This window comes from Cervus canadensis, chromosome 8 (genome assembly GCF_019320065.1).
Source record: "Cervus canadensis isolate Bull #8, Minnesota chromosome 8, ASM1932006v1, whole genome shotgun sequence".
In the NCBI taxonomy this organism is placed as follows: domain Eukaryota; kingdom Metazoa; phylum Chordata; class Mammalia; order Artiodactyla; family Cervidae; genus Cervus; species Cervus canadensis.
Genome location: NC_057393.1, coordinates 18,814,060 through 18,826,868, shown reverse-complemented (window position 1 = coordinate 18,826,868; position 12,809 = coordinate 18,814,060). Strand labels below are relative to the sequence as shown.

General features: G+C 38.8%; 1 protein-coding gene across 5 annotated transcripts in view; it reads right to left on the bottom strand.

Annotated features, from left to right (window-relative positions):
* GPAM (glycerol-3-phosphate acyltransferase, mitochondrial) overlaps positions 1–12,809 on the bottom strand; it is a 68,298-nt gene that overhangs the window by 12,132 nt on the left and 43,357 nt on the right. For all 5 annotated transcript variants that reach the window (XM_043475718.1, XM_043475719.1, XM_043475716.1 and 2 more), the window contains 7 exons: positions 11,258–11,354; positions 10,479–10,615; positions 7,868–7,967; positions 7,344–7,556; positions 5,482–5,595; positions 4,280–4,365; positions 730–845 (listed from right to left, as the gene is read on the bottom strand). In XM_043475718.1, the coding sequence (XP_043331653.1) occupies positions 730–845; positions 4,280–4,365; positions 5,482–5,595; positions 7,344–7,556; positions 7,868–7,967; positions 10,479–10,615; positions 11,258–11,354 (863 nt within the window). The remainder of the gene's footprint in view (positions 1–729; positions 846–4,279; positions 4,366–5,481; positions 5,596–7,343; positions 7,557–7,867; positions 7,968–10,478; positions 10,616–11,257; positions 11,355–12,809) is intronic.

The window sequence follows — 12,809 nt, the reverse complement described above, 5'->3', positions numbered from 1 at the left end:
ATCAGACATGGTCAGAAAAGAAGATCTTGGCCCAGCATAAAGCAGTAGCAGCAGCAGCTAGACAGAAAGGAGCAAGATGAGGTGAGGATGCCCTCACACTGACAGGAAGTGCGGAGGGCCTAATCTGATGGGGAGGAGACAGAGGGAAGGGCAAAGAAATCCCAAGCTATTGTGCTTCCGATCTTAAAGCAGCCTCTACAACATAATAACAATGCTGCCATTTGCAACTTAAGGATGGCTAACTCTGCATGTAACTCGCTCCACTCTGATTCACTCCCACTTGCATTATTAGTGTACAACCGCCCCACTGAGAAGAGCAGAACCTCTTTAGGTACAGAGCCAATGACTCAATGTGTAGTCCCCACAGCCAGAATAAAGCTTTACATGCAAAAGACACACAATATTTACCAAATAAAAAGGATCACGAGGTCACAAGGGAAAGGGACGTGCAACCATAAACCTAGAAGCTGTACCACAAATGGGTTCAAAGAGACTAATTCATGAGCATCTATTAATTATTAGGCACTGTGTGAGATGTGAGATGTTTCATTCAGTTATCTCAAATCCTCTCAGCATGATCTTCCTTCTCATAACTTACTTAGTACCCACTGCGTGTTAGTTCTAGAACCAGAAGTAGAATCTAACTTTGGCAGATTCCAAAACCTGTATGGTTCGCACTGCATCACACTGAATCTGAATTTTGGAATGAAAGAGTGGAATTCTACTTACTGAAGAGAATGTGGTCAGCCAGATGTGCAATCAGTCTCCTTCGGCAGGATTCATCTGTTGCATTTCTGGATTCGTTAACGGACATGTCTGTGCCTTCATCAGCAGCATCACTGGGTCTAAAAAGTTTTTTGTTTTTTTTTTTTTAATTAGACTTCTATAACCCCAATCTTTCACAAAGCAAGTGACATGAGATACAAATGTATTAGATACTTTAAATTACTACATATTCTAAATTTAAACCTCAAATAGATTATTTCTATGAGTTGTTTTACTCCAAAATATACTTCATTATGGGCTTCCCTGGTGGCTCAGATGGTAAAGAATCTGCCTGCAATGCAGGAGATCCGGGTTCATTCAATCCCTGGGTCAGGAAGCTCCCCTGGAGAAGGGAATGGCTACCCACTCCAGTATTCTTGCCTGGAGAATTTCATGGACAGAGGAGCCTGGTGGGCTACAGTCCATGGGGTCACAAAGAGTTGGACACGACTGAGTAACTAGCACACACATACCTCATTATATTTAAGACACTCTCCTGAACACAACATGTTATTTATTTATAACTAAGTAATCTGTTGGTACATCACTTTCAGAACTCACTGGCAGAAAGAATGCATAAAACATGATGCTCCATTTTAAAACCATTTCAAAAATTCAACATCTGAACATATAAAAAGAAAGGCTTAATATTTCTCTAAGTGACCATTTGATTTGAATTCTGGAAAATTCACATAAGAAACTCTTACATGTTACATGAATGTGCAATATGCATAGGCTAAACTAATACCAAAAAGAACATTTCAAGTATTCAAAAGCAGAAATCAAATAAGAACTCATATGTGAGTCACAAAATCAAAAAGATTTTAAGATCCAAATAATCAAAAACCTTCAAACTAAAACACAAACACATTATTTCAAGATCCTTTACTAGACCAAGAGAAAAATTCCTCAAGTGAGGAAGTAAAAACAAGAATATGAATGTCCTTAACAAAGCTAGCCAATTTTTTCCATGCAATATAAGAAATCCGTGTGTGCTGAGTCACTTCGGTCATGTCCGACCTCACTGCGACCCTGTGGACGTTGCAGCCTGCCAGGCTCCTCTGTCCTGGGATTCTCCAGGCAAGAATACAGGAGTGGGCTGCTGTGCTCCTTTCCAGGGGATCTTCCTGACCCAGGGATGGAACCAGTATCTCTTAAGTCTCCTGCATTGGCAGGCAGGCTCTTTACCATTGGCTCCACCTGGGAAGCCCGATATAATAAATAACAGATAATCAGTATAAAAAACTTCTATAAATCTTCAGTTCAGTTCGGTTCAGTCACTCAGTCGTGTCCGACTCTTTGCGACCCCATGAAATGCAGTGTGCCAGGCCTCCCTGTCCATCACAACTCAGGGAGTTTACTCAAACTCATGTCCAATGAGTCAGTGATGCCATCCAACCATCTCATCTTCTGTTGTCCCCTTCTCCCGCCTTCAGTCTTTCCTAGCATCAGGGTATTTTCAAAATGAGTCAGCTCTTCGAATCAAGTGGCCAAAGTATTGGAGTTTCAGTTTCTGCATCAGTCCTTTCAATGAATATTCAGGACTGATTTCCTTTAGGATGGACTGGTTGGATCTCCTTGCAGTCCAAGGAGCTCTCAAGAGTCTTCTCCAAAACCACAGTTCAAAAGCATCAACTCTTCAGTGCTCAGCTTTCTTTATAGTCCAACTCTCACATCCATACATGACCACTGGAAAAACCATAGCCTTGACTAGATGGACCTTTCTTGTCAAAGTAATGTCTCTGCTTTTTAAAAGGCTGTCTATGTTGGTCATTACTTTTCTTCCAAGGAGTAAGCGTCTTTTAATTTCATGGCTGCAATCACCATCTGCAGTGATTTTGGAGTCCAAGAAAATAAAGTCTGACACTGTTTCCACTGTTTCCCCATCTATTTGCCATGAAGTGATGGGACCAGATGCCATGATCTTAGTTTTCTGAATGTTGAGCTCTAAGCCAACTTTTTCACTCTCCTCTTTCACTTTCATCAGAGGCTTTTTAGTTCCTCTTCACTTTCTGCCATAAGGGTGGTGTCATCTGCATACCTGAGGTTATTGAGATTTCTCCCAGCAATCTTGATTCCAGCTTGTGCTTCTTCCAGCCCAGCGTTTCTCATGGTGTACTCTGCATATAAGTTAAATAAGCACGGTTGACAATATACAGCCTTTAATGTACTCCTTTCCCTATTTGGAACCAGTTTGTTGTTCCATGTCCAGTTCTAACTGTTGCTTCCTGACCTGCATACAGATTTCTCAAGAGGCAGGTCAGGTGGTCTGGTATTCCCATCTCTTTCAGAATTTTCTATAGTTTGTTGTGATCCACACAGTCAAGGCTTTGGCAGAGTCAACAAAGCAGAAATAGATGTTTTTCTGGAACTCTCTTGCTTTTTCAATGATCCGGCGGATGTTGGCAATTTGATCTCTGGCTCCTCTGCCTTTTCTAAATCCAGCTTGTACATCTGGAAGTTCATGGTTCACGTACTATAGAAGCCTGGCTTGGAGAATTTTGAGCATTACTTTACTAGTGTGTGAGATGAGTGCAATTATGTGGTAGTTTGAGCATTCTTTGTCATTGCCTTTCTTTGGGATTGGAATGAAAACTGACCTTTTCCAGTCCTGAGGCCACTGCTGAGTTTTCCAAATTTGCTGGCATATTGGGTGTAGCACTTTCACAGCATCATCTTTTAGGATTTGAAATAGCTCAGCTGGAATTCCATCACCTCCACTAGCTTTGTTCATAGTGCTGCTTCCTAAGGTCCACTTGACTTCACATTCCAGTATATCTGGCTCTAGGTGACTGATCACACCATCATAATTATCTGGGTCATGAAGATCTTGTTTGTATAGTTTTTCTGTGTATTCTTGCCACCACTTCTTAAAATCTTCTGCTTCCGTTAGGTCCATATCATTTCTGTCCTTTATTGTGCCCATCTTTGCATGAAATATTCCCTTGGTATCTCTAATTTTCTTGAAGAGATCTCTAGTCTTTCCCACTCTATTGTTTTCCTCTGTTTCTTTGCATTGATCACTGAGGAAGGCTTTCTTATCTCTCCTTGCTATTCTTTGGAACTCTGCATTCAAATGGGTATATCTTTCCTTTTCTCCTTTGCCTTTAGTTTCTCTTCTTTTCACAGCTATTTGTAAGGCCTCATCAGACAACCATTTTGCCTTTCTGCATTTCTTTTTCTTGGGGATGGTCTTGATCCCTGTCTCCTGTACGATGTCACAAACCTCCATCCATAGTTCATCAGGTACTCTATCAGATGTAGTTCCTTGAATCTATTTCTCACTTCCACTGTATCATCATAAGGGATTTGATTTAGGTCATACCTGAATGGTCTAGTGGTTTTCCCTACTTTCTTCAATTTAAGTCTGAATTTGCCAATAAGGAGTTCATGATCTCAGCCACAGTCAGCTCCCAGTCTTGTTTTTGCTGACTGTATAGAGCTTCTCCATCTTTGGCTGCAAAGAATATAATCAATCTAATTTTGGTATTGACCATCTGGTGATAAATCTTACCTTGAGGGAAGTATAGCTGGCAACAGTGCTTGCTCCAAAGAAAGTGGAGCAGAAACAGGTTTCTGACTTTGGGTTTCTAAATATTCCTGGAAAAATCAAATACAATCATTTACTCCCACTGTCTCACTTCCATAAACATGTATAAAATGTAATTTCATCTTCAAAAAGTAAAAAGGGAGTTTTTAATAAAATGAGCCATACTATTGATATATAACATGAGAAATACTTTCTATAGCCTAAACTATCTTCAGAAGTGCAGAATGACTCATAGAATGTTGTTAAGCATGAAATCTAAGAACTGAAGCTCCAAAGACAGGATGACAGTTAAGCAAAATCATTTAAAAATTAAGGGCAAAATTTAACTTTTCTCACATCTTCATGAAATTAGTTGGCATTGCCAATATTATTAACAGTGATAATTGACCAACCATACCCTTTTAAAGGCAATCTGACAACCCGAAGGTCATATTATATTCAAAAGAATCTCAATTTAAAAGCAAAAACAAGAGAAGTTCTGCAGTATTAAAAAAAAAAAAAAAAGTGGTAAGAAATGACAAGGTCCCTAACCAGAAAGCAAATAGCATAGCAGTCAGACTTCCTTAAAATAAAACCAAGAAGCGGAACAGAAGGAGAGGCAGGATCTCTGTGCCTTATCGTTGAGTTCCCAACTCCCCATCCTTCTCTTTCTCCTTTGCCAATTTGAAAATCTGAAGAATTTAAAACTACAGAACCTCAGAGACCCACCAGTCCCAGGCCTCTCCGTGAGGATGGCACTCTGGCTCTGAATATGTGGGCATTAGACTCCACTCAGTAGAACAGAGCATCACCCTGGACCATCAGTGTTACCCAGCTGTGAGGCATGTTTTTAAAAATGTCTCCTAGAGGCAATTTTAAAACATAACATACAAAATATTGATATATATAAAGCAATATGCAAAATTCTCATGAATTATAAAAGGCAGCAAAAAATTATGAAACTGGTATTTCCCAAAGACAGACATTTAGTCTCCTTTGTCAACAGGCATATTTCGGTGGAAAAATTCAGGAAATACTACTCTTGTCAGAGTCTTGTCCTACAAAAGAAGAAACTGAGGCTGTAAGTCACATGGAGAAGGGGTATCAGAGGCTGGTCTGGAGTCCAGATCTTCCGACACTGAGCTAGACCAATGCTGCCACACAGCTTCATCTCAACTGACACTCACCTTTAAGGAAAATGGTTGTGCAAAATCCACTCTGACACAGCCGTAGTTTTTTCGTAACATTCTGATAACGCCTCTCGCTATGCTCCAGAGGCTCTCATTCTTCTTGGGTTTTCCCTAGTTTGCAATTTTGAAAGAATAGTATGGTAAGCAGTAAAGCTAACAAATACACAAATATTATTATCCAAAGATAAAGTTTATGAATTTTTTTTTATGGAAACTGAAGGTTTGTCTGGAAAAATAATGAATGAAGAAGGAAAATAGATATCCATTTGCTGAGACCTGCCAGAAAATATTGAGCACTCAAAGATGCTAAAAGATGTAATGATATCACTGGGAAGGTAATTTGGCCAATGAAAAAGGAAACATTTAACTTCTTTTAATGCATTGTTTACCTCATTTACAAAAATACAACTGCAAACTACTGAAAGATAAAGATGACATAATAGCCTGAAAATCTGTTCTGCGGTTCTCAGATAAAAACAAAGAGGCCACCCTATTGTGATCTGATGATCATGATGGTCCAAATATATAACATTAAGCAACCAAACACCAAATTCAGCCCTGGCCTGTAAGCCAACTGTTCATTCAGTGAGTGTTTCCTGAATATTTAACATGCATAAGACACAATGACAACTGTAGAATGGACATGGGACTCAGATATGACATCAGGAGACCCCATCAGGGTGAGGGAGCATATGTTCAGGATGGACACAGGCAACACAGAAGGGGGTCTCACAAGAGAGATACAGATAATTATCCACGTCTATCTCTTTATTATTTATTAGGAGTACTTGAGTTTCCAGTATGTTTTGAACAATAAGCTTGAAATAAGTACCATGACCAGGACTTCCACACTAAATAAGAACAAAACTAAATCCCTCTGGAACTTGCACACTGCTGGGAAGAACAGTAAGTTGGTAAAACCATTCTGGAAAACTGTTTGGCAGCATCTACAAAACTGAATGTACCTATGCTTTATGATCCATCAATTCCACTCCTGGGTATATACTCAACAAAATGCATACATATGGTCATCAAGAGAAAGGTTTAAGAATGATCACAGCCCAAACCGGAAAACCAAACTTTTTTTTCAACAGTAGAATAGACAAATTGTATACTCATACACTGCAATATTACACAGCTATGACAATGAACAAATTCTAACTATCCTACTAAGTTGTTGCTTGAGCAAAGGAAACCAGAGACAAAAAGTCCACATGCTACATAGCTCCATTTATATAATGATCAAAAACAGGCAAGCCAATCTATTCTGTAAGAAGTAAAGATAACCGGCTACCCATGAGGGGACAGCAATGAGAGAATGGATAAGGAGGGTTTCTAGGGTCCTCAACTTCAGTGCGATTATGTAGGTGTGTTCACTTTGTGCTAATTCAAGCTACATGTGTATGATGGATGCATTCTTTTCGTAACTGTTCAATAGAAAGTTCAATTAAAAAATTGCTGCCACTTATCAAAATAACTTGTAGCTGCTTTGCCAACATGATCCCACCAATTCTTCAGGTTTAACTTAAAACTCTACACATAAGCAATAAGCCCTGACTAGACCAAGCCACATATACCCTTCCCAGGGCAAAGATGGTAACTCAGTATCAAGTATTCTTTCATTTCCCAACTCTATGACTAAGGCTGGTGTTGATTAATCTAATCATGGCAATTCCTCCAAGTGCAGGAAGACACGTTAGCACTACCAATCAGGCTGCTGTAGGAGATGAAAGCCCAGCCTACCATGCGTTATAAAATTAGAGAGTACCAAGAATATTCTCAACTAATTCGAAAAGCACTTATCTAAAAGCAAAAGGCTAAAAAAGCCAAGATGACTTTTGTGCAGGTGGTCTTCTTACCAGTTGTTCACCATTGTAATGACCCTCAATAATACGATCGTAGGAGATCCCAACAGGTATTATCAAGATGTCTGGGATGGTGTTGGTAGACAGAGTATCTACCACAACTGACAAAAGCCCTGCCCGAGCACAGGAGATTTTTCCACTCCTCGAGCGTGTGCCTTCAAGAAAAATCTCCAAGAACTGCTGCTGTCGAAGTAGTTCAACTATATGCTGGAATGTAAGAAGAAAGGAAAATACGAACTCATGAACTTAGAGTAAGTTCAGCAAAGTTAAATCTTAAAAACAACAAATCCTTAAAACTTCACTGCAGACCAAATATTTTACACAAATAATAGCAAAAGAGCACCTACAATGTTATATTTTGATGATAACAAAAAGTAATTAGCAAACTCATACCCAAGCCATAATCACTGAAATAATTACTCAGACAACGGTTTTTTTAAAATCTCAATCAAATCTCTCTTTCTTCTACTGTAATCGCTACCATAACAACTTGAAGGATAATTAGAGATCACACATACCCCATGGAGCAAAGCTCTATAGAGAATATCTTTCCGTCCATCTGGTGTCTCATCTAGCCTCCGTCGTATGAAGAAGCCTCCAAGCTTACGGATCAAAGTACTATAAATTGAAGAATGCATTAATTTAAAAATAATGTAAAAAGAAGACTCAAATTCCAGCATGGATATAAGCCACAGGTATTCTTTGAGCTGCTGATTATGAAAATATGGACATTATCCATATAGATGACCAATTTCTATCATTTACATTATGCATGAGCTTTCAGAATGTCACTGTGTATAATGACGCTCTGTTTTATCTGTTATATGCCAAAAGGAGTTTCCATGATACATTACCCTGCAGAGGTGCTGGTACAGATTTTAAGAGGATTATAAAATACTGCTCAATTTTAAAACCCTGTCCAGGGTCTCAAGACACTGATCTTTCAGTTCAGTTCAGTTCAGTTGCTCAGTTGTGTCCGACTCTTTGTGACCCCATAAATCGCAGCACTCCAGGCCTCCCTGTCCATCACCAACTCCCAGAGTTTACTCAAACTCATGTCCATCGAGTTGGTGATGCCATCCAGCCATCTCATCCTCTGTCGTCCCCTTCTCCTCCTGCCCCCAATCCCTCCCAGCATCAGGGTCTTTTTCAATGAGTCAACTCATAGACATTCCCAAATTTTCCTACGGTACATTCACTTCAAGATGAATGTGATATTACAAAAGCTCCTTTGGGGAAATTTTCTCAAGTAAGTTATTTCTTAGAGAGTATCCCAGTGAGATAACGATAAGTTTATCAAACTAGAACCAAGCATAACCATCCTCTCAAAGCATGAAATAAAAATTTGCTTCATTTATGCATACATAGAATAAACAATTCTTACAACCCCACATCTCTGCCTACAAAATTGATTAATTATTTTGATAGTAGGCTGAAATTTTCCAATACTTGTCAACCTTTCCAATCTCAGATCCTCCTCCTCTGTTCAAATAGTGTGATATTAATATAAGTATTAATACACAGTTTTGGGCACCTTCTATAGTCAGCATAAGGAAGACAGTAAGATATCCCTGGAACTTAACATCTTTGACAGTTAACTTAACTCTCTGAAAGTTAAACTTTGCAGAACAAATTCTTAAGGAGATGAACCATCCACAAAAATAACCCATCCTGAAAAGTGGTTTGTGACTGTACAGGCTGACATGTAACAAAAGAACACTGCAAATAAACAGGTCGGATTATTTAGAGTCTGTCATAGCTGAAGGAATGGTAAGCTAACTGGCACAGAGGTCATGAAAAGGGAAGAAATTATCAGTGTTTATTAAGCAATTCCCAGAGATCGCCCTTGAGAACCAATCCAACATGGAGGGAATGAGTACATAAGTTGTTCTGATTATAGAAGAGGCAAACTATTATGGGCAAGGCTTCTCTAGAGCCCAGGTGAAACAGCCCTCTTCATGCTCAGTCTATGCCTAAACACATTTTCGAAAAAGTGAGTGAAATTCGCTCAATCATATCCAACTCTTTGTGACCCCATGGACTATACAGTCCATGGAATTCTCCAGGCCAGAATACTGGAGTGGGTAGCCTTTCCTTTCTCCAGGGGATCTTCCCAACCCAGGGATCGAACCCAGGTCTCCCGCATCGCAGGCCGATTCTTGACCAGCTAAGCCATAAGGGAAGACCCAGAATACTGGAATGGGTAGTCAAACCCTTCTCCGGTGGATCTTCCCAACCCAGGAATCAAACCAAGGTCTCCTGCATTGCAAGCAGATTCTTTACCAACTGAGTTATCAGGGAAGCTCCCTTTCAAAAAAGAAACATTTTTTTTGATGACTTTCTAATCCAGCTTTCCAGGTTCCTTGATACTGGGAAGAGGTACCCATGAGAAAAAGCATAGAAATTCTGATCTTTGGAAAAGCATGATATTTGGAAAAGTCTGTAGCATCATTTCACAGTGAATTAGAGTTAGCTGTTTGTCTATATTCCCCGCTATTTCATATGAACTATTTGAAAGCAAGAACTATGTGTCTTGTTCACCCTTGCCTGGAGCACATGTGGGCAAGTATTGGCTGACTGCATGTATGAATGGCTTCTCTTCAGTCACGTGAGTCAGATTAGCTACAGAACTCTGAACCGAGGGATTAGGAAGGAACTCCCTGGACTGTGCGGCTGAGGATCAGACTCCCTGGCATGCAAAGCAGTGACCGCCCCCTTGCGAGGCCCTGCCTGAACGACCCGCCAGCCTCCTCCCCTCGGGTCACTCTCCACACTCATCCTTCTCACTCTATTCCTCACACAGCTGACCTGAGCGATGCTTTGTGCTCTGAAGTTTGAGACTAAACACTTCTCAAATCTACAACCGCTTCTCTGAGAGAACTATTATACCTTTCTTTAAGCCTTCATCATCTTTTATCTGAACTGACACAGTCAGAATTGATCTAAGTGTTAGTTGCTGAGTCTTTTTTGTACTTTCCAAATTTTCCACAATAAATATGCATTCTTTTAAAACAAAGCTAAAATTCCTAGTGTCCTCGTTACAATAAAATGTATCTAAAGTTATAATAAAAAAATAAAAATTCAAAACATAATCTTCATACCTTAACTTCCAAAATAAGGTAATCTTACCTGAAGATGGGGATGTTGAGGTTATTGCCTGAAGCAATGTACGGCGCTTTGATGTTATGGCAGAAGAGAATGAAAGTGAGCAGGAGATAGTCAATGTGTGATCTATGAACTGGCAGAAATATAAGCGGCAAATTCATCTAGCAAAAGGAAAAATGCCAAATTTAAAATTCAAATGAAAAGTTGAATCACAGTTCGAACATTTGGTTAGAATCATTCAAACACTAGCTAATTAGCGACTCATTCTATAAAAACATTTTTCAGTAAATAAGAGTGGCAATTAATATTTCAATTATTTATTACCTAGCTAACAACAACTGCAACAACGAAAAATAATCAGGGAAGGAAGAGAGCAATCTAGAGTTCAAGGTGACACCGTCATATATCTTCTGAGAAGAAGCCCTAATTATATAAAAAGAATGTAGGTTTTGGACACAAGGTTGTTTGAAATTCTAGAGAAATGACCTATTGGCCATAACTTGGGACAGTTTTTTAATCTATACATGCCTTTATTTCCTCATTCATAAAATAAGGATTGTTCTATTTGATTTTCAGAATTATTGCAAGGTAACTTACAGAAGGAATCCTGCATATTGCTGATAGGTCCTTCTTTACGCCACCTGTCCCCCCAAATACAAAGCTACTGTAGTTATCTCACATGGAGAAAACTTGCAAATGTGTGGGACTGGACAAGAGTATACAAAAAAACATTCCCCAAAGAATTCCAAAATCACTCTGCAAAATGTAGAGAAGAAAGAATGACAGGTTCACATAATTCTTGCCTCAGTTGCAGCTTTAACCATCTCAAGTTGACCCTTGTGAATCTGAATATTCCAAAAGAAGCTGTTGAACAGTTTCAGCAGCACCCATCCAGTCAGTCTGAAAGGAAGTTTAAAAAGTTTTTAATGTATACACATATTTATATATATACACATACATAGTTTGACAGCTATCTACCTAAACTTTTGAACCTAAAACCTAAGACTGATTGTAACTGACTTCATGTTATGAGCACATGTGCGTGTATATGTGTGAATGTGTACATCTGAATTGTGGACTTAAAGAACTGATTTTACATATGCACTACTCATAGACGCATCCATTTATCATGTACTAAAATCTCATATTTTACTCTACTTGCACACTTTAAACTTCAGAAGCTATACAGTCAAGCAAATAGTTAGGTAAGCAGAGTGATCCCATTACTGAATACAAATCACTCCCTTTAAGACATAAGCATGTGCAGATTCATCAAGAAAAAAAGAGTGTGGGCTCAAATAAATAAAATTAGAAATAAAAAAGGAGAAGTTACAATCAACACTACAGAAATACAAAGGTCATATGAGATCACTACAAACAATTATATCCAAATACTGACAAAATGGACAACCTAGAAGAAATGGACAAACTCCTAGAAATGTACAATCTCCCAAGACTGAACCAGGAAGAAATAGAAAATATGAACAGACCAACTACCAGTAATGAAACATAGTCAGTAATAAAAAAAAATTTCCAGCAAACAAAAGTCCAGGACCAGGTGGCTTCACAGGTGAATTCTGCCAAACATTTGTAGAAGAGTTAACACAAATCTTTCCCAAACCATGCCAAAAAATTGCAGAGGAAGGAACACTTCTGATTCTTCCCATCCTAAGAGGACAGCATCACCCTGATACCAACACCAAAGACATCACAAAAAAAGAAAATCACAGGCCAGTATCACTGATGAACTAGATGCAAAAATCCACAACAAAATATTAGCAAACCAATTCAACAATACAGTACATTAAAAGCATCATATACCATGAAAAGCAGAATTTATCCCAGGATGCAAGAATGATTCAACATCTGTAGAATTAATGTGGTACATCACATTAACAAATTGAAGAATTAAAAAAACTATATGATCATCTAAACAGATGCAGAAAAAGTTCCTGACAAAATCCAACATGCATTTGTAATTTAAAACTTTCAACAAAGTGAATACAGAGGGAACATACCTAAATATAAGAAAGGCCATAAATGACAAGCCCATGGCTTACATCAGACTCAACAGTGAAAAGCTGAAAGCATTTTCTCTAAGATCAGGAACATAACAAGAATGCAGTTCCCTGCCACTTTAATTCAACACAGTATTGAAAGTCCTGGCCATAGCAATCACAAAAGAAAACAGTATGAAAGAAATCCAAGGAGGAGGGAGCTAAGACGGTAGAGGAATAGGACAGGGAGACCACTTTCTCCCCCACAAATTCATCAAAAGAAATCCAGAGTGATAAGAGACCCTTGATGAAGGTGGAAGAAGAGAGTGAAAAAGCTGGCTTAAAACTCAACAATCAA